This window comes from Fusarium oxysporum, chromosome 8 (genome assembly GCF_000149955.1).
Source record: "Fusarium oxysporum f. sp. lycopersici 4287 chromosome 8, whole genome shotgun sequence".
In the NCBI taxonomy this organism is placed as follows: domain Eukaryota; kingdom Fungi; phylum Ascomycota; class Sordariomycetes; order Hypocreales; family Nectriaceae; genus Fusarium; species Fusarium oxysporum.
In genome coordinates this window covers 3872692-3892551 of record NC_030993.1, presented here as the reverse complement: position 1 = coordinate 3892551, position 19860 = coordinate 3872692, and the positions used below count along the sequence as shown (strand labels likewise).

General features: G+C 46.4%; 9 protein-coding genes across 10 annotated transcripts; 5 read left to right on the top strand and 4 right to left on the bottom strand.

Annotated features, from left to right (window-relative positions):
• The first annotated feature begins 130 nt into the window (after positions 1-130).
• Positions 131-1772, top strand: FOXG_15827 (uncharacterized protein). Of its 2 annotated transcripts, XM_018395939.1 has the most exons (9): positions 131-242; positions 297-329; positions 402-492; positions 537-578; positions 626-780; positions 829-866; positions 913-1050; positions 1104-1523; positions 1574-1772. In XM_018395939.1, the coding sequence occupies exons 1-9, from the start codon at positions 195-197 to the stop codon at positions 1605-1607; spliced, it is 999 nt and encodes a 332-aa protein (XP_018256248.1). In that variant the 5' UTR covers positions 131-194; the 3' UTR covers positions 1608-1772. The 2 variants fall into 2 exon arrangements, with proteins under 2 accessions (XP_018256248.1, XP_018256249.1); XM_018395940.1 differs by lacking the exon at positions 297-329 and having other exon boundaries at positions 146-242.
• FOXG_15826 (uncharacterized protein) lies at positions 1763-2507 on the bottom strand. The gene is made up of 4 exons (XM_018395938.1): positions 2358-2507; positions 2063-2298; positions 1936-2010; positions 1763-1883 (listed from the first exon to the last, which is right to left on the bottom strand). Coding segments are annotated over exons 1-4 (420 nt in total). The 5' UTR covers positions 2359-2507; the 3' UTR covers positions 1763-1775.
• Positions 2508-3558: 1051 nt separating this feature from the next.
• Positions 3559-5359, top strand: FOXG_15825 (uncharacterized protein; the record flags this gene model as incomplete). The annotated part of the gene is made up of 5 exons (XM_018395937.1): positions 3559-3621; positions 3677-3951; positions 4029-4578; positions 4630-4916; positions 4969-5359. 5 exons carry the CDS (start codon positions 3559-3561, stop codon positions 5357-5359), a joined length of 1566 nt encoding a protein of 521 aa, XP_018256246.1.
• A 505-nt stretch (positions 5360-5864) lies between these two features.
• On the top strand, positions 5865-6896 carry FOXG_22143 (uncharacterized protein; the record flags this gene model as incomplete). The annotated part of the gene is made up of 1 exon (XM_018402541.1): positions 5865-6896. One exon carries the CDS (start codon positions 5865-5867, stop codon positions 6894-6896), a length of 1032 nt encoding a protein of 343 aa, XP_018256245.1.
• A 778-nt stretch (positions 6897-7674) lies between these two features.
• On the bottom strand, positions 7675-10480 carry FOXG_15824 (uncharacterized protein). The gene is made up of 3 exons (XM_018395936.1): positions 9070-10480; positions 8323-8933; positions 7675-8275 (listed from the first exon to the last, which is right to left on the bottom strand). The coding sequence occupies exons 1-3, from the start codon at positions 9862-9864 to the stop codon at positions 7711-7713; spliced, it is 1971 nt and encodes a 656-aa protein (XP_018256244.1). The 5' UTR covers positions 9865-10480; the 3' UTR covers positions 7675-7710.
• A 1268-nt stretch (positions 10481-11748) lies between these two features.
• On the top strand, positions 11749-12677 carry FOXG_15823 (uncharacterized protein; the record flags this gene model as incomplete). The annotated part of the gene is made up of 2 exons (XM_018395935.1): positions 11749-12260; positions 12413-12677. The coding sequence occupies 2 exons, from the start codon at positions 11749-11751 to the stop codon at positions 12675-12677; spliced, it is 777 nt and encodes a 258-aa protein (XP_018256243.1).
• A 1515-nt stretch (positions 12678-14192) lies between these two features.
• FOXG_15822 (oxyreductase) lies at positions 14193-15052 on the top strand (the record flags this gene model as incomplete). The annotated part of the gene is made up of 2 exons (XM_018395934.1): positions 14193-14508; positions 14565-15052. 2 exons carry the CDS (start codon positions 14193-14195, stop codon positions 15050-15052), a joined length of 804 nt encoding a protein of 267 aa, XP_018256242.1.
• A 784-nt stretch (positions 15053-15836) lies between these two features.
• Positions 15837-16049, bottom strand: FOXG_22142 (uncharacterized protein; the record flags this gene model as incomplete). The annotated part of the gene is made up of 1 exon (XM_018402540.1): positions 15837-16049. One exon carries the CDS (start codon positions 16047-16049, stop codon positions 15837-15839), a length of 213 nt encoding a protein of 70 aa, XP_018256241.1.
• A 1345-nt stretch (positions 16050-17394) lies between these two features.
• FOXG_15821 (uncharacterized protein) lies at positions 17395-18762 on the bottom strand. Its single transcript, XM_018395933.1, has 2 exons — positions 18351-18762; positions 17395-18252 (listed from the first exon to the last, which is right to left on the bottom strand). Exons 1-2 carry the CDS (start codon positions 18718-18720, stop codon positions 17609-17611), a joined length of 1014 nt encoding a protein of 337 aa, XP_018256240.1. The 5' UTR covers positions 18721-18762; the 3' UTR covers positions 17395-17608.
• Between the last annotated feature and the right edge of the window lie 1098 nt (positions 18763-19860).

The window sequence follows — 19860 nt, the reverse complement described above, 5'->3', positions numbered from 1 at the left end:
AGACTCCACTCAGGTTGGCTACCGAACTTGACGTGTCAACCTGGTTACGAATCAGACCAGCAACCCTGGCTGTTTTATAAACTCAAAACTCATGTCACTCCATTTCGGATCCCGGATTTTCTCCTCTTCTATTTCTCCTCTCATACTGTTATTTGACGTTTGAGGCATCCTTGGATTGACTTCACAAGTCCACAATGTCAGCCGCAGACAATCAGCCGCTCGTTGCCGACGAGAGTGAGAATGTAAGCATCTGATATCATCATTGATTGCATTCTTTGACAAAATACAATTTCAAGGTCCTTGAAGACCACGACTCTGGACATGACGAGGCACGTACAGTCTCTCAAACCAACTGCTCTTAAACAAAGATACAGGCTGACATACTGCCTTCTTTACCTTAGGAAGTGGAGTCATCGACACAAAGTATAAGCAGTTCCATTCTTCAGTACCGTCAGGAAAATGGGAGAACCTACCACGGTTACAAAGATGGCAGTGAGTACCGTGAATAGTGGAGTTGACAGTTGCTGATCACACAGAATACAATGTTCCAAATGACGAGGAAGAGAACGAGAGACTCGGTATGTAAACCACTAAACCTGATAGGCATCCTTGCTAATGAATGTAGATTTACAACATGCTCTGTTCCTTCGAACCTTTGATGATAGACTCGGCTTCGCCCCACCGTGCAAGCCAGAAGCCAATGTCCAGCATGTTCTGGATGTAGGCACGGGCACTGGAATCTGGGTCATGGACTATGCAGACGACCATCCAGGTGCTGAGGTTCGTTAGTCAATTGTTTCTTGATGGTTACCGATTAATGTTTTTCAGGTCATTGGAGTCGATCTCTCACCCATCCAACCTAGCTTGTATGTATGTTTATGCCCCTTTTGTTGACCCAGCTAACAGTATCAGTGTCCCTCCAAATGTCCGATTTATTATTGACGATATTGAAGAGGAGTGGCAATACTCTTCAAAGTTTGATTACATCCACAGTCGAATGATGAACTCTAGTGTCGCGGACTGGGAAAGCTATGCTACCAAGATCTTTGAGTACTGCTTTTCACATATTCATCCCTTCAACCGACAAAGCTGACTCGCGTTAGGAACCTGGAACCAGGTGGCTATGTAGAGCTACAGGAGATCGATGTCTTTACTAAATCTGACGACAACACCTTGACGCCGCAGCACAATCTATGGCAATGGGCTCAGCTTATATACGATGCATCCGTCAAATTGGGAAGGCCATACTTCGACCCAGGTAACATAAAGGACGTTCTCACCAAGGTTGGCTTTGAAGAGGTAACGGAAGCAAAGTTCAAGTGGCCAACGAACCGATGGCCAAAAGACAAGAAGCATAAGGAATTAGGCGTATGGAATAACGAGAATGCGAATTTCTTTCTCGAGGCGGTGGCGATAGCTCCGCTTACGCGGGCCTTGGGATGGTCGAAGGAAGAGGTCACTGTTTTCATCGCTCAAGCCAGGAAAGAACTCAATGATCCTCGGATTCATGCATACTGGCCAATGTGAGTCTGGATCTTTTCTCTATCATTCTATGTTAGCTAATCATTGTTAGTATCTCGGTATATGGCCGTAAGCCGGTGAAATAGTCTCAGATCATACTCATGCAAGATAGGAACGATTGAAACAGTTGAGGATTGAGCACTGGACAATAAAAGCTCGACGCAGGCTGGCCTCTGGTTGCTACGCTTATCATGTAGCATTATGACATAATCATTCATTAATTTCTATTAACAGACTATGATATCTTTGAACTTTTACAACTTGGAAGTGCTCTCCTCACGACCCTTGAGGTTAATGTGAGGAGTGTCGTTTGCAGGCCGAGTAACAGCATAGAAAGCAACACCATGCGACTTGGTGGAGAACTAAATACAGATCAGTTATTGTTAACAAAGCTATGGGAGGAAGAGAACTAACCTGAGCTTTGGAACCAACGTGGAAGAAGGCCCAGTCTCCAGCAACGAGATGGTGAGTGATACCGGTAGCCTCATCCTGTCCGTAATTAGTATCATGTACTTGCAAACCCACGGAGAGAGATATTTACAGTCACGTCGATTTGACCGCTGAGGACGTATTTGGTCTCCTCGTAGTCATAGGATCCATATCGTGTAGGTCCAGGAACGACCTTATAGAAACCCGTGGTCAGATAATGAGCAGAGTCGTTGCGCTGACTCTGGATAGAGTGGAAGTCGGCAATAATAGCGCACTCGCCATCGGGAATAGGGATGTGCTCATGGCCGGCGCCCTTGATAATGGTAAGAGGAACGATCTTGTTAGACACTGCACAGATAGGTTAGTAAAACATCCTTCTGCTTGTCATTTCAGGGTATGCAGTTTACTTTTAGCGAATTTGGTATAATTGCAAGGACAGAAATAGAAAGGAAACGTTCAATGACAACTTCTCTGCTCTGTTTATATAAATACCAAGCCATGACGGAGCATTCTCGGCATATACATGGAACAAACAATACGGGATACGGCTCCGGGCCCGTAGCTCCGTGCCTGAGAGTTACGCAACGGCTTATCAGTAATGGAACTAAACCTAAAACAGAGTCAGTGTCGCTTAGTCAAGCTGGATCACGACAAAACACATGATCGGGACCCCACCGCGTTTCGCCGGATTATTTTACGGGCGGTGAACAGGCTTATCGCCTATCACTTATCACTTATCGCTTATCACCTATCAATCAATAATTTCTCTTATCGGGACTCTTGTCCTATCTCGCTACCCTGGGGCAGCCTAAACAGCAGATTAAAAGTATCTCAAAGACGCCATTCAGAACCCATTATTGTTTCGTTTGTTTAATAAGTGAATCTTTTAAGTTTTCTCAGGTACTCTATTAGACTTTTTCTCTTTCCCATTGTGCATTACCTAGTCAGAAGATGAGAACAATGCTGGATATAAGAAATGTGTTACGCATTGCTAGGAACCTCTTTGTCAACGTCGTCTGCAGAAAGACAACGAAAATCAACTTAACGTGGGCAGGCATGGTCACTTCATGATTTTACCTGTCAGCGAGATTGAGGAGTCGTGGTTAAGACCTGATGTCCCACGTGGCATGTAGTTCCTCCTATAGCGACTGAGTTGCTGGTCACAAGGAGCCTTCACAAAGAGACTTGCCAAATAACGATTCTAGCAAAGGGAAATGACATGGGATTCCTTTGGTTACAACGCCACCTTTGCCCGCTTTGGCACAAACATTACCGAAGGTTAAATCAAGTTCCCCAGAAAGTGGCACGCTCCGAAGACTTGCCAGCCACTTCGGAGTTGCCCCGCTGCTACATTGTTTGTTTTGTGGGGAAAGTGGACCATCGAACTCCTGAAATCCGGGGTAACGGGGTGAATGAATGACATTCTTCACACGATAGCCAGACCGGTAATTGCTAGAGAGTCATTCATTTATAAGAAGCCGTTGTCAAGGGATAAACTGACAACTACCTTGCCAAACTGTCCCAGCACGAAGAACCCATATCTAAGCAACAGCATCTTCAATTTGCTAGTTACAATACCCCCAGCATTCTGGTGTCGAACCGCTAGCAATGGGTAAGCACACAACTGCTTACAACAGGCTGGTCACTGTCGCGGTGGCCTTTGGCTCCCTGGTAAGTTGCCCTGATAGCTATTCACATCCAGCTGCATTATGCTCATTTTGTCCAGACATACGGCTACTGCTCTTCCGTCATTGGCAGCACAATCGGACAGCCAGGATGGTACAACTTCTTCGACTTGCCCCAGCAAGGTGAGCCTGGCTATGGCACCAAGACGACTGAAGCCATCTCGACCGCAAATGGAATCTATAGCGCGGGCGGCGCCATTGGCACGCTTTTTGTCATGTGGGCTGCTACTGCGCTGGGTAGGAAGAGATCTATCCAGATTGGTGGAGCCTTTGCGTTGCTGGGAGGAGCATTGCAGGGCGGTGCAGCAAATCTTAGGTGAGTCTTGTCTATTTGCTCGCATGGCTGCTACAGCTCTGTATGGTGAGGTTCAGCAAACTGACTTGGTACTACAGCATGTTCCAAGCTGGCCGAATCTTGGCTGGCATCGGCATCGGAATCCTCGTCACGGTCTGCCCAATGTACATGGGAGAGCTCGCACCCCACGACAAACGCGGATGGCTTGTAGGACACCACGCCATATTTCTTGTCTTTGGCTACATGCTCTCCGGCTGGCTCGGGTATGCCTGCTACTTTGCAACGGCAAGCATGCCAGGCTTCGCTTGGAGATTTCCGCTGTGCATGCAATGTCTAGCTCCCACTGTCCTTCTGGCAACGTCTTTCTGGATCCCGGAGTCTACACGATGGCTGTTGCAGAAGGGCCGGGTCGAAGAGGCATGGACCGTTGTTCGTAACTTGCGAAAGTCACCGGACGATCCAGATGATCTAGTCGCTCGAGAGGAGATCTACCAGATCAAGGAACAACTCGCTTTGGACTCCGCCAAGCTCAAGGCACTGGGTTGTGGACCTCTCAAGGCAGTCATCAAGAAGAAGAGTTACCGAAAACGGTTGGCAATAGGCTTCCTGACACAATGGGGCGCCGAGTTCGCCGGACCACTAATTATCGTAAGTTGATGCTTATTACTCTTCACTTGTTTCAAAGTCTAATACTGTCAGAACAACTACTCGGTCATTCTTTACACCAACCTCGGTCAAACTGGGTCTATGCCTCTGCTCCTTTCGGCCTTATGGCTTACGACCGCTGGCATCATCTACAATCCGCTCGGCGCCTGGCTTCACGACAGAATTAATTCACGCCGATGGATGTTTATGACCGGCTTGTTCGGCTGCTTGATTACCACGAGCGGACTTGCTGCCTGCATCTCCGAGTTTTCCGGGACTGCCAATAAGGCAGGTAATGCAGCAGGCGTCTTCTTTGTTTTTCTATACCTGGCGTTCCAAGGGTAAGTCCTCCGGCCTGACCTGCGAGCTTTTGTAGACTGACAGTATTTCCAGAACCTTTTGTGATACGACCATGTATATTTACGTTGCAGAGATCTTCCCAACCGAGATTCGCCCTATCGGCATGGGCTTCTCTCTGTTCGGCCAGTTCACGAGCACCATCATTCTGCTTCAAACAGCCCCAATTGGGTTCGTGAACATCGGCTGGAAGTATTACCTGGTCATCATTATTTGGTGCATCTTCTTCATACCAATTGTGTACCTGTACTTTCCCGAGACTGCTAAGCTGTCACTTGAGGAGATCTCTGCCCGTTTCGGTGATGACGTTGCCGTTCACGTCAACGATGTTCCGGCCGAGCAGCGCAAAGAGCTTGACGAGTTTATTGGAAAGCTGGATATTACCCATATGGAGGATTCAGCAGCTAAAAGCAAGGCTATGATGTAGTGCTAGGACACAAGGAGCCCAGGATAGCGACAGAGCAATCTGACAGTTGAATAGTCGTTAACATAATTCACCTATCTATTACTTTATTATTTCTGTGTCATATTTGCAGTAAATGACTAAAACCAGAGCGGTGACCAAGACTGACAGCTCCCCTTCGTCCTGCATGACCCAATGACCAGTTCCCTGGGACAAGATGAGATAATCTCGGCACTACATCACTGTTTCCTGGTCGATGTGAGGGCGTGGTCTCTTGTCGACCCCGCAGTGGCACGCTCCGGTTCAGGTGGCCAGGCTAAGGTCGGTAAATGGCACCTGACCCCACGGGGTCGACTCCTTCTCCGCATCATGCTTCCCAAGCTACACTCTTCTGGTTTAGTGGATTCAATTCTAGCTGTTGAAAGGGGAATGCGTGCTCTGTAAAAGTGAAGAAAGTCCAGTTCGTTCCTTAAGCGGGACACCTAAATTCTCTTTTTCATTATCCCTAGACTCTTCCAAATCTCCCATCATGGGCTCTATGATCACGACTAGCAAAGCCTCAATACACCATCAAGACTATGATAGTCTGCCGGACCCAAAAAGAGTCTGGACCGGCAAGCCAGGGTCTAGGGAAGAAGGTCTCGGCCGTCTCGTACTGCTCACACCAGAAGTGGTAGCCAACGCGGCATCAACATGCATCAAGACAGGTCGCCGTACCTCTTTAAACTGGGAGCTGACCAAGCTGGACATTGCCAACTTCAATCGAGCTCCAGCCCAGCATCATATTGTCTCGCTTTTAAACGGCGCCGCATATGATGATGTTTATATCTTCAACCCTCAACAGTCGTCTCAATGGGACGGGCTCCGCCATTTTTCTGCCCCAGCTCCAACTCCCTCAGACCCAAACCGCCGCCTCTTCTATGGAGGAATGACGTCGGGTGAGATACAAGACAGAAACAATACTCGTATAGGCATTCAGCATTGGGCCAAAGAGGGTATTTGCGGTCGTGGTGTTCTGCTGGACTATGCTGAATACGCTCGACGTCATTCAATATCTTACACGACATTCTCAGACCATTCTATCCCGCTTCATGTACTACTTGACGTCGCGGAAGAACAAGGCGTCAAGTTCCTCCGCGGAGATATCCTGTTCGTTAGAATTGGAGTTGTTAGGGAGTGGGATCTACAGATGACGGCAGCTGACAAGCTGGCTTATGCGCAAAGCTCAAACCCGCAACATGCTGGAGTTGAAGGCACTGAAGAGATGTTGAAATGGATCTGGAATGAAGGCTTTTCAGCTGTGGCAAGTGATGCTATTTCCTTTGAAGTGTACCCTCCGCAGCCGTCTTATAAGCGAGGAGAGAATGCTTTGGTCAAGGGTTTATTTATGCATGAATATCTGATTGCAGGATGGGGTATGCCAGTTGGCGAACTATTTGATCTTGAGGGTCTTAGCCGCATTTGTCAAGAAGAGCAGAGATGGGAATTCTTTATAACATCGGCACCTCTGAACATGCCAGGAGGCGTCAGTACTCCTCCAAATTGTATAGCTATATTTTAACGCCTTAACTTTATACGTACAGTAGTAGAACAACTCCACGCCCAGGGTTCAAATCCATACCACGAAATCCACATATGGATCCATAATGTGGATCCATATCCATTCCATTCCATTCCACGTGGGCTTCAGCATTTCCATATCCACGCCACGAAGCCCCTTCCACATGTTCCACATGTGGAAATCGTGGAATATTTTAGGTGGGGTTCGAAAATACCTTGATTTCCTTGTGAAATCCCGCATATCCTAAGTACTTTCTATCACCCACAACAACACAACATCGATTTGCCACCCCATTTTCCTCCGTACACAATGAGTCCATTCTGGGGGCTTCACTGTTACTCGCGTTACTACCCCAAATCGAAATGGCCACTCCCCATCCTACCAAGTCAACCACATCCGTTCCAGAACGAACAGAAGAGGACAATCAACGGCTCTTTCAGCTCTACAAAAGCTGGATCTTGACGGAGAGAGACGGCAAGGCGCGTCTATAGGTATATCGGTTCGGCTACGAATATCCAGCATAACAAGAAACAGGAACGTCGGTGGGTGTGTTGCCTTTGCGTCAAGCAACGGCGGATTTTAATGGACCAATGACAAAAACATTGACGTCACCGAGGGCGGGCGGGACCCATTAATTACCATTGTTGGACGAAGTAGGTTTCCATTCCACGAATTCCACAATATGGATCCATTTCCATAATGGATCCATTTCCACCCATTCCACATCGAAATTATTAGTCAGCATCCATATCCACGCCATATTCACAAATGTGTCGTGGAGTGTCGTGGATTTGAACCCTGTCCACGCCTTATACTACAGTCCTTTTGTTTCCAATACCTGAAATACCTTGGTAAACTTATGAGCCAGTCCCCAGCATTGCAGCTTCTTCAATATCTCTTGTGCATCGGTGCTGATGGCAGGGACGCAACCGTCAGTACCAATATCTGGAACAGATCCAGAGCTAGCTGGTCCTCCAACCTCAATCCATTTAACAACGACTCTTCTGTGAGAAAGATTCTGATCATGGAGATCCAGCCTGACACTTTGGGTGACCTCCATTGGTGATGATCTAGTATGATCCCCATAAGCAGAGTAGGCAATGATGAAGATGTAACCCATAAAGACTCGCATAATCTCGCAAGGGGCAGACACCAGGTACTCATTAGCGATTGCGACGATTTGGGCTGCGTGCCAGCATAGTCTTCTTGCTGTTTTTGGGTCTCTGGCAAATGTCAACTTGAGCCGGTTGCGGGCTACCTTGATTCCGTCATGTACTCGAGGTTCCGTTGAGATGAGGCCCCGCACGATGGATAGGATGAGGTCGAGGACGCCATTCGCCGCGCACAAGTGCGAATAGTGGCAAAGAAGACTGGCTATACTGTATTTCTGTCAGTATATAGTGCCGGTAAAGGACTCATTACTTACTTGTAGCTGGTAAGATCGCTCGTTGATGATGGCGAAGATAGAGATTCAACCAAGTTATTCAAGCCCTTGAGCAGCGACCTCTTCGTGTCTTGGTGCGCAGCCACAATTGATCCAAGGCCGAGGTACTCTGGCATTGCGACAACCTCGATTTGCCAGAGGTCCCAGAGTAACCGCCCGATTACCTGCGCACAGAGCCTCTTAGCCCAAGATCCCAAGGACGATGGTAGTTCTCTCCCAGCCAGTGCTTGCTTCAGCACTTTAGATAGATTTGGTCTTGAGTCATCCTGACCAAGACGAGACATCAGAGCAAACCAAGCTCGTGCCGAGGTGGCGTTCCACATGGACTCAGGACATGGCAATTCTGATGGCAGCTCGCTCAAGTCAACAATGCCTCGACGACTTGTGAGAGTGCAAAGACTGCAGTCATACTCGAATGCTGCCCAAGATGCCCTCCTTCCTGACTCCATCTTGATCCAGTTCTTCCAATCTTTTGTAAGAACATGGTCGTCCTCAGAACCACGAATGGCCTCGTGATCCTGACTCAGAGTGATCGAAGAGCGGGGATTCAGCAGACCGATTCCCCGTAACCACCGATCAAGAGTCCACGAGACCTGTCTGCATTCTGATATAGCTGTCGTTTCCCTGACCCGAGCGAATAGATCTGGTAAAGCAGAGTGCAATTAAGATATGAGACATCACTGTAGTTGGTAGCATCTGAGGCGCCCTTGGATAATCAGTATTACGTACAGTAGGTGAGGACTGTGTAAACAGCCTCCAGTTAATCATTGTAGAGCAGATCTCACTCAGTGCTACTGAGAGCTCGTAATCTGACTGACTATCAGAGAGCAATGCACCAACAGAGGCCATGGCTGTAAGAAGAATAGGCGGGCAAGCCGACATGGTCCAAGTAGGTTTGTGGATAATCGCCTGAATGTCGTGGAACCGAGAAAAATAGGAGTCAACAAGACGCTGTAGACTGCAAAAAGCTTGGATAGAATGAGGGTCTCGTAAGGTTTCAAGCTGAGGAAGGGGATTCTCAGAGAGGATTTGGATGAAGCCTTTTACAAGTGTTGTCTGAACAGGCCGCGGTCTGTCTGTCGGGCAATAACCGTTGAGAATATCGCGAAGTGGAGGGAGCCGATAGCGATGAGGAGATTGCTTATGCGCCTGATCAAAAGGCCACGCAAGCGTGTTTTGTTCCACGTCTGGTAGCCCTTCCTCTTGTGAATCCCGGCTCGATTCCCCACTGCTCGTTCTTTGTTGTACTCTATTGCCAGTGCCACTGCTACTAAGCCCTTCTGACTCGGAGACTTGCTGGGCTGTACTGGAAAACCAGAACTCTGGTATATAGCTATTATAAAAAGTATCGACTTGGAAGCCTTGAGGACTATTGCCAATGTCGAAGTTCAACCAGTCAAACCCACCAGTCCGAAAGCTTGTCTGCCCTGGAAGGATGGAAGAGGGAGAAAGAGCAAAAGTATCTTCAAACACCGAATGAGCTGCATCTACTGGCAAGACATTGAAGGACTGTGGAATGTCCATAGTTGGAGAGATTGTCGGCTCATCATCTAGATTATAAAAAGGGCCAACCCTGGCAAGCTTGATCTTGATCCGTGATGTCAGCACCGTGGACCGGATGGACTAGAGGTGCTGTTGGTAGGGGAATATGCTCTGTTGAATCGTCTAATAAGAGGCCGTCAGGTCCCGTTTCATGTTGGAAGGATCGAGTTTCTTCATTCGTTGGAGAGGTCATCGATTCATCCTGCTGTTCTTGTATTTGTTGCGTGTTGGAAGGAAGAATTGACTGTCCTGTAGGAGAAGCGCCCTCATGCGGCCCCCAGTCATTCATATCGTCTGTCGTAGGATACTCACAATTATTCCCTGATCGGATGCAGCGATTGCAGGGCCTTTCGCGATTGCACTTCGCCTTCCGTTCAACACATCGAAAACACGACTTCTGACTTGATCGCCTGGTTTGTTCTTGTACCTGATGTCCATGACGCAGGTGACGCAGCAGAACGTCGCGCCTACTGAATGTCTTTGAACAATATGGGCAAGGTATATGTTGTCTGTGATTGGATGCAGAATGCGTGAGTTGATGCCGATGGAGATGGCTAGGACGCGAAAACTTCAGAGTGCATTCCGGACATTGAAGGGCGCGCTTCAGAAGGGCATTAGCAGAGAGATACGGCAGAAGGATATTCACCTGAGGACATACAGTATAATTTGTCTCTGCCATTATAATTAAAGCAATAAATAACTGGAAAATTGGATATATACAAGGTAAAGAAAGACAATTAAACTGTTGAGGTTTGACGAGGTTCGCGGGGTATCATCACGTGGCGATTGCTTAGCACCAGTACCCTTTCCAACTAGCCGGAATACACTAATGAAGCTCGCTAAGTTAGTAATCAGGTCTTTTTACTAGTTGTTTTATTTCTTCTAGTGTTGGTTTATAATAAAGAAATAACTTGTATTTCCTATGGCTAGAAACTGGAGCCTGATAATAGCCAGTCCATCCACTTATCTTACGGTCCGTGGCTTGTCGCTATTACGTCATTGAATCTGCACCTTAGAGTAAAGCCTGATAAGGTCGGAGGCCGGCCATTCAATGTCATGGTGTCGGCCGTCAAGTGGCCTGGCGTATGACAAAGGCCTAGTAACTTGGAGGCCAACCATTATTACATTTAATTTTCATTGGCCCATTCCAACAATGTATTATACACTTTTCTGGTGCGGGGAAGGTGGTTGAAAATAGATATTTAAATGGCCAGGTTATATCTTTCCTGAGTGCAGACTGCGGTTCGTCTGGCTTTTTGATTCTATCAATAATCATACTATTTTTTGGTTAAATCTCAGAAAAATGAGTCAGGTACAACGGGCTACTTCTGAACGTTCTCTTGAGCGGCAACTCACGCTCACGCCCCGTCCTCAAGACTTTACTCAAAGGCAGGGAGAAACCAAACAACATCCTGTCTCGTCGCTATCCTACCCGAGCCGAAATATTGCGAAAACGTCACAACTGCTTGAAGTCGACGTACCAAACATTTTGGATGCACAAGCACAACATATTCGAAATCTGCAGAATGGTGTGGTTATGCATAAATGCTAACGCCTAGGCTACAAAACATGGAGAGCCCACAAAGTGACATTTAGTAATTTCATTGACCGATATCATCACTATCGTGATTTGTAAAGGACTCAGAGCTGACAAATGTGTAGACATAGATGCTAATTGCCATCAGTGAGTAGCCTGGCGGTGGAGTTGCGGAGTTCAGACATTCCCCTTGTCTCCCGCATCACTCTGAGTCTCAGCCAGGTATAAACACTGTACTGGTGAAGGTCAATTATTCGATGTTCCAGGCTTCCTTATCCTTCTTTTTCCATTTGATCATTCCGACTCCAAACCAAATCAAAGACAAAAAGATGGTTGTTCTTATCGCTGGCATCACCGGTAACCTTGGGCAGCGGCTAGCGTCAGCTGCTATTTCACGTGGTCTTTCCGTTCGGGGTCTCGGTCGAAATTCGTCAAAGCTTCAATCAGACATCTCTCGCAAGCTCGAATCTTTCGTAACGAGCAAAACCCACTACGACATTGATGCACTTGACCAAGCTGGCAAGGGCGTTGATAGTATTATTTGCGCCTACAATGGCGACCCTATCCTCACCGTCGAAGGCGGCTCCCTGCTACTTCTTGCTGCTGAAAGGGCTGGGGTGAAGGTTTTTAACGCCGCTACGTGGAATAACGATTGGAGTAAAATAAAGTATGGAGACTTCGAGCATTATGACACAAACATCGCCTTTCAGCATTACGCCGCCTGGACCAGCTCCATTAATCCTATTTATATCTTTACGGGCTATTTCTCAGACCTTTACCTGACAAAGTTTGGCCCTGGATCCTTGACTGTTGATGATGAAGGCAAGAAGGTTAGCCTTAGGTATTAGGGTGACGGCAATACCACCAAGTTGTCCTGGTCATCGCTAGACAATGTCGCTGCCTATACCATTGAGATCTTGGTAAATGGGGAGGGCGTCCGGGAGGGCAAGGGTGGATTCTTCCGGTTCTGCTCAGGGGAAATTAGTATTGAAGAGTTGCGGAAATTTACCGTCGTGTCTCCGGCCGTGAGACCGAGGTCAAGCGCATGGGCGACGTGGCTGATCTCGAAAGACACTTAGCCAATCTTCGTCTCAAGCATGGCCGCACCGGACTTTTTGCGTATATGTCAGAGGCTGGCGCCCTAATTGACCTCAAAGGCGACTGGGAATTCAAACCCGAGGAGTTGACTGTCTTGGACCATGTCAAGAAGCCGCGGAGTTTTGAGGAAGGTCTGAAGGAGCACTTGAAGTCGGAATAATGCGATTGGATTATTTCTAGATGGGACCTTACTTAGCTCAGAGGGCTGCGTCCTACTCGACTCAGGCAAATCATCCAACCATGTATTACGACATTGCTTGAATACCATACATGGTGGACGACGACAGGGTGGTTTCTCAGTGCTACCATTTACCAATCCTGACTATGACTGGTATCATTAGTGACCCAATTTAGATCGCTCATACTGATCTTGTTCCTGTTATACAGCGTTGCCGTGCTGCTTTAATTAAAGCTTAGGCTTTCAAAAGTGACTTCAAACATGACATTGTCGAGAACTTTGAGATCAATGCCGAAGCGAATGATTCAGAGCGGTTCCTAGTAGCAATTGGTAGTTTGCGAAATATGATTGTATATTACATCAGAATTTACTCTCTTTGAGCATCACTTGCATTAATGACACACCTTGGCTAACGACCAACTGTATGCATAATGGCTACATGGAGATTGCAATATTCATTGGGTTGATTAAGTAAAACTGGATAGTGTTGGAACTTTTCTAATCCCACTGTAATCTAATCTTGATACCGAGGGACCAATAAGCAAGGAGGAATGATTGCTCGGCTAACGATGGCTGAGATACGAAACCTAAGATGCGAGATGCGAGTTAAGGAACGAGGAACGAGACTCGAGATACGAAGTGCAAGATATCAGGAACGAGGAATGAGGACAAGGCAACATGGTTTGTGATCGGTCCGGCGCATAATCCCGTTTCAGTCTAGTCCCCGTATAATTTTGTGTCAAAGGTGTTTCTTCTAAATAATCACAAGTGTCGGTGTGCTGCATAATTGTCAAATTCATGTCAAACTATCTTTACCCTATTTCTAAGCAGCCACTTGTGCTTCCTAGTCAACGGTATGTGATCTTTTTGCAAGTCGAAAGTGACGCAGTTGGGCCGGGGGGGCGCTACTGCGAATTGGTTTTGTATTCTTCCGCCTCAATGCGCTAAACCTCCACTCTAGCAAATGATTAGTATTCAATCATAGCCAGCTTGGCCCCATTTTCCGAGCCAGCAAACTAGTATAACTTTGGCCTGAGAATTCACCTACCGCTAACCTTTGCTTCCACTTTCAGAGGATAAAGTGGCTCACTTCATCCACGTTGCATTAAGCCTGCCTGCTTAACTGCCGTTCGGATACCGCGGCAGTGAGAAGCTTGTTCTAACTCTGCTGAAACTTTAAGCATTGCGTATCGAGTGACAAGCGTAGTGACAACCGCGGACTTCAAGTCCGCATGTACATAGAAGAATATAGACCACAATTGACACGATGTTAGAGTCCCAGACAGTGTCCGCCTGCCGGAGTTAGGACATCACCGTTCTGATCAATAAGCATGAGTATCATAAGCAGAGCTCTTAACAAATGCCTTCAGTTAGGTAGATGGGTTTCTTCGTTTTCATTATATAAATCACGCACGTATTCTGGAGATACTGATCCATATCATACCTCTCTATACTCATTCTACATCCAACCAATGGAAACCAAATCACCGAGTCCAAATGTCTCAATACGCTGCTGCCCATATAAAACCTCAGGGCCCTGGAGATGCACGCCCAACAGCCCTACAAATCATTAAAGACGAAGGGCTGCTAGGAAAGCTCTCTGATAAGGTGGTCCTCGTCACAGGCGCAAACCAAGGCATCGGTCTTGAGACTGCTCGAGCTCTCCATGCCACTGGTGCTACGGTCTTCATAACAGCAAGGACGCCTGCCAAAATTGACCAGGCTATCAATGATGTCAAGACTTGGCCTGAAGCAAAGTCTGAATCGCCTGTCTACGGCATTGAGCTGAGACTTGACTCGCTGAAATCCGTTGGTTCTGCTGCGAACTGGAGAAAAGTCCGAAATTAAATCTTCTTATCCTTAACGCAGGGGTCATGGCGACACCTGAAGGGAAGACTAAGGATGGATTTGACATGCAGTTCGGCACCAACCACCTTGGTCACTTTCTGTTTTTCCAGCTACTGAAGCCTGCTCTTGTAGCTGCTAGTACACCTTCCTACCAGTCGCGAGTCATCTCTGTTTCTTCTATGGCCCACCGCATGGGCGGTATCCGATTCCACGACTTCAATTTCGAAAAGGAGGGGGAACATGATCCTTGGCTCGCATACGGCCAATCCAAAACGGCCAATATCTACATTACAGCTGAGCTTGAGAGAAAATACGGCGCTCAGGGCTTACATGCCTTAGCTGTGCATCCAGGGGTTATCATGACCAACTTGAGCCAGCATGTCGATTTGAATCAGCTCGGCGTGACTGAACAGTTGAAGCTGGTTACAAAGAGTCCTACTCAGGGTGCGGCTACAACTATTTACCCAGCATTGAGCAAAGAATGGGAGGGTCGAGGTGAAAGTATTTGAATGATTGCGCTGAGGAACCACCGCTGGAGCCGGGTGCAGACTTTATGTCGGCTGTACCAGGATATGCCTCATGGATCTACGATGAAGAAGCGGAACATAGACTGTGGGAGGAGTCGAACAAGCTTGTGAGCTTTCGGGATTAGTGCTAAGTATTAGATTCAGATAGTACTGTGTGAAAATCCTTGGCATGTTTCCATTCGTGGGGGCACAGTTGCCTTTGTTTTTTTCTTTTTCCACTCGCTGGGTTGCATAACAAACACGTTTCTGTCGGTTCAGCGTCCCCACCTTGCCACTCTGTACAGGTATCTTGTCACTTGCTGACTCCAAATGAAATAACATTCGTTCTATGTGCGTGCCCTTACTTTGAATTCATCCTCCACTGTCGGCATATCGCTGACAGTCTTTAACCTTATCACGACAATCTTATACTACCTGGTGTACTTTGATGGAACAGGAACTGAGAACCCTAGTTGGATGAGTGTCTTGGGGTAGGATATATGCATAAAACAATGTGCAGGCCAACTTGAGTAACAGAAGCGGGCCTGAGGAGGTTGTGGGACGAGAATCTGAATATAAACGATATCGATTCAAGACAGTTTAAACAAAACGTCCATCTATGTCCAACTGGCATTACTGCCCATTTAGGCCCCGTTCTAAAATGAAACCCCACCTATAGTAAACAACACGACACCACAATTCAGCTCACAATGACTCAACCTTTTATCGATTCCTGCCATCTGGGGTTCCTAGTCACTAGGAACATATTTGCTCCCCTGGTTATGGCCTAGCAATCCGAAGGCTCTCGGTATACTTCATATCTATTGGAAGGTACCGGACTCGGCTCGTATCGTTCTGTAGGTGCTTGGTCTGGCCCATCCCAGGACTTAAGGTCCATGAGTCGCATAGATTTGGATCGGTGCTCTCCACAGTCGTGAATATCGTTGGCATAAAGGCCAGGGTGGATGACGGAAAGTAGAATAACAGAGATGGTAATCATACTGGCGGTGAAACAGGGTTAGTTCCGAAGGAGTCAGACAAATCTGAACGGGGACTCACCAACCATCAAGTATTATAAACTTAATCTCTGGTCGCATTATCTTTCCGCCAACTCTATCTGGCAGCTTAGCACTACTCGGGACATTAGATCATAGACTGCATCACAACGGAAGTACTACTTGCCCGTAGATGCACCGCGTGAAGATGAGGAGAAACATAATAGCCAAAGATATTAGAAATGTGTTAAGATACTTAGACAGATCCCTAAATACACTTCCTTTTTGATGATGTATTCTCAAAGTAACGTTAATAGTAAGGATATTAGCGGTAGCTATTACTACTGCCTGAAGTGTTACTCCGAATACTATAATAAATCTGCTAGTATCTTCTATAACTTTATACTTCTCTGTTATAGATACTATAATACCATTAATAGCCTGATAGAAGAAGCTAAGTATATTAGTAATAATAAATAGCTATGTCTCGAATCTTACAGGGAGCTTTGTATACTGCTTGCTAAAGTATTAAACGGGTGACTACATAGTTATATATAGCTGCAGTAAGGAATAATAGACTAATTATAGGCACCATAAATTAAATGGATGTTAATCTGTTGTCCTAGGGGTTCTTAGATATAAGTATTTACTATGTGTAGTTATCGTATTTTATAAGACTGCTGAGGAGAGTATAGCCTTTCTACTGTCGCTAGTATCTAATGAGGTAATATACTTGGATACGGGTGTAAGTACTAAATATAATGGCATAGAAGGCAATTCTACCTATGTTGGGGATATAGCCGTAGATGGTGTATTTAACGGGATATTCGGATGAGACACTCTTGTACTTTTCTCTTTAATCGCTGCTTATTATGCAGGTTGATGAATGGCGCAAATTGTGCGAGTGGCTCAATGATGGATGAGGAGCTGAAGGTTTACTCAAGTGCGATGATAAGTATTGGTGGTTTGCTGTGATACTTTGAATTGTTGATACAAAGTTTGATCCGGATGTGCGGACTCTTTTATCTTGGACATATAGCCTTGATCGGTGTCGGGGTTTCCGCTCAATACTTAAATGTGGCAGTGAGATGACATGGATACGTCTCCTTCCAAGACCTGGATATCTACTCTTATAGTAAACCATCAGCCGTTGGCATCGGGATCCCGGATCGTCGAAATTATGCTTAAATAGACAGGGGCCACTCGCTCGAAGGTTGGTCCAATGTCATCTTCAGTCGGGCACTAATGGCCTAACTTTTCGGAGCTCGCCAGGTCTCAGGATGATGGTGTCGTCAAGTCTCGCTCGGTAAATCATGGCCCCTTCAATTAGTCTACAGCACTTTCAAGTGTCCTCTGTTAATGATGCATTTATATATAAGCAAAGCTCAGGAAACATGACTGCTGTGATGTCATGTTTAACTAATTTGTTGATGTATGTTATATGAAACGCAAATGCAAACTTTAAAAAATTGATGCTGGCATAAGGGACTTTTGGTATCTATATCTATAGTATGTGCAGGCTCCAAGCATTGCATTCTACAAGTCTAGCTCAGATATTATGCGATCATTTCATACCCTGGGAAAGATATTCTTTCGTGTTTGAGAAAGTCTCTGACTCTTGGTAAAACCAGGGTTCGTCAGGCATCTCGTTTTCCTCCTTTGTAATCACAAGCCGACGGCCAGTATAGTCAAGACGAAGGCCGGGATAAATAAAGCTCTTCCACATATAAACTAATATGTTGGAGCTCTCAAGGCTCTGGGCGATACGAGGTCCAATGAGCTCTTGATGCTTCTGCGGCAGGACAGACCAATGCAGACCAGGGTATAAATGGTGCACGGTATGATAGCCATTGTTGAAGCACAAGTAATTGAGCGTTTTGCCAGTGAAGTTGCGCGCGAAATTATACTTTGAGCTCATATCGCAGCCGTCGTGCTGAAGAAAGTTCAATGACAGGATGCAGTACTTTGCATAGAACTGCGGCAAAAGCGCAAACCAGATCCATCGACGCCAATCCATCAAGATGAGCACTGCAGTAGTACCCCAGACAGCAATCTCTTCGCGGCGGCGCTGCTTCACGATAGGTCGGTTGAGACGGGCCTGGGCCTCAAAGTACAGCTTGTCATCCTTATTCCCTGACAGGACAACATGCCAGAAAAAGAGTAGACCATTCAAGAGGTTCCAGCTGTATCGGACTTTAGTGGTGCGCACTGTTTATGCGGTCAGCAATGTCATATGCGGAGAAGTTGAGGTATTTAATTTCCTGTCAGACAATTGGGTCTGAATAGGAAGGAAGTAAGCTACTTACTGACATCTCTTGCTTGCTGAGGGTATTTGTGATGAGACAAATTGTGACCTGGGATGAAGACCGTAACAGCGCCGCCGTACTGAAGAGACAAGCAAATTTGGTAGAAGTTGTTCCAGTTCCTACTCCAGAAGACAGGCAAATGGATAGCATTATGCGTTGTCACAGCGCCCATAAAGGACAGCTGGAAGAGCGACAGCCATAGTGTAAGCGAAACCCAGCCTCCCGCCAACGGCGATGAGAAATTGTGCCAAGTAATCACAAAGACGAGGAAAAAAAGGATCGTGGACACGATGCACCGAATATCCTCGTTATGTCTCATGCCAGACCGCACTGGCGATGGCGGCTGCTGGTGGGCGATTTTCTCAGCCATTATGCGGTGAAGGGAGCTGCGATGGTTGTGCACAATGAGAATAGTAAGGGGCTGAGCGCACGAAAATTTTACACGTAATCAAACTTAGGATACTAGCGTCACGTGACTACCGGTAGTTCCGGGTAGGTCCTACTCTAGACGTAAGCATCGTACGACTTTTCTTATTAAACCTATTTATTCCTTTTATTTAATAAGCAGTGCTTATTGGGCTCTGTGTTAAGTTATTCCTCATAGTCATGTATCGAGGTTGTTCTTGTTCTTCTCTGTGGTGGACTAAGTATTAGTTGTTGTTCTTATCAATCTTGAGCTCCACTTATTTAACGAGATCTGCTAGAGGCATTTGAACCAAGCTGTCCTTTCCTGCGCGCCACGAAACTTGCAGTAGACCTTTATCTCAAGGCCTGTTTTATCCGATCGCAATGACCCGGTTAGCAACCGCACGATAACTCGGATGATCGGGTACCTTCAATTGAAGCATAAACACAAAGTACCCCCATGCCTGGTTGGTGCGCAAAACAGCAACCCAAGAGGATGCCAACAGTGTGACAATCACTCGCACCATTAGGCAGCTTGTCCGTGTTGCAGCAGAGACCATTGACACATGAAGAATGGCAGGTAACGTCCGACACGCATTCATTAACGACGGAAAATGGGTCATTTGAGCCCTATCTTGGGGAGGAACAGTCACCATTGTTCCACGTGAAGGTACAGTACTCAGGGTTCGCACTGGGCATTGACATTTATTACACAGTCTATGTCAACCACCGTGGTGATTGACATGAAAATGGAGAGCGGGAGGGTTAAAATGCTATTGACGAGCATGTTGAGATTGGCTTGCGAATAAAGATACCCTGAGTAAAAGAAATGGTCGAGAAATGGAAGCTGGGCAGAAAAAGTCACCTTTGCTAAGATAGAGGGTTCATATAAGAGAGATGATGCTCCGTTGATGAGAAAAATAAGAGAAATGCTATTGGATATTTTAGAGAACTTGTAAGATTCAATAATGCTAAATCAACAAGAGCTGTTGTCCGTCCTTGGAATTAACAGTTCAAATAACATTAATCATTATCTTGCTACAGCAATCTCATAGACACTGCCTGTATTGAGAAGCATAGAGAATTCCACTATTCGCATTATCGA

Excerpts from the sequence above, each read along its gene's own strand:
- FOXG_15827 (XM_018395939.1), top strand. The coding sequence starts at position 195 with ATGTCAGCCGCAGACAATCAGCCGCTCGTTGCCGACGAGAGTGAGAAT. Across the intron at positions 867-912 it reads TCACCCATCCAACCTAGCTT|TGTCCCTCCAAATGTCCGAT; the intron begins GTATGTATGTTT and ends TAACAGTATCAG. Across the intron at positions 1,524-1,573 it reads ATTCATGCATACTGGCCAAT|TATCTCGGTATATGGCCGTA; the intron begins GTGAGTCTGGAT and ends AATCATTGTTAG.
- FOXG_15826 (XM_018395938.1), bottom strand. Across the intron at positions 2,011-2,062 it reads GCGGTCAAATCGACGTGACT|GATGAGGCTACCGGTATCAC; the intron begins GTAAATATCTCT and ends AATTACGGACAG. Across the intron at positions 1,884-1,935 it reads ACGTTGGTTCCAAAGCTCAG|TTCTCCACCAAGTCGCATGG; the intron begins GTTAGTTCTCTT and ends ATCTGTATTTAG.
- FOXG_15824 (XM_018395936.1), bottom strand. The coding sequence starts at position 9,864 with ATGGACATTCCACAGTCCTTCAATGTCTTGCCAGTAGATGCAGCTCAT. Across the intron at positions 8,934-9,069 it reads TTACACAGTCCTCACCTACT|GTCTCGTGGACTCTTGATCG; the intron begins GTACGTAATACT and ends GAATGCAGACAG. Across the intron at positions 8,276-8,322 it reads AGCGATCTTACCAGCTACAA|TATAGCCAGTCTTCTTTGCC; the intron begins GTAAGTAATGAG and ends ACAGAAATACAG.
- FOXG_15821 (XM_018395933.1), bottom strand. The coding sequence starts at position 18,720 with ATGGCTGAGAAAATCGCCCACCAGCAGCCGCCATCGCCAGTGCGGTCT. Across the intron at positions 18,253-18,350 it reads TCAGCAAGCAAGAGATGTCA|TGCGCACCACTAAAGTCCGA; the intron begins GTAAGTAGCTTA and ends CCGCATAAACAG.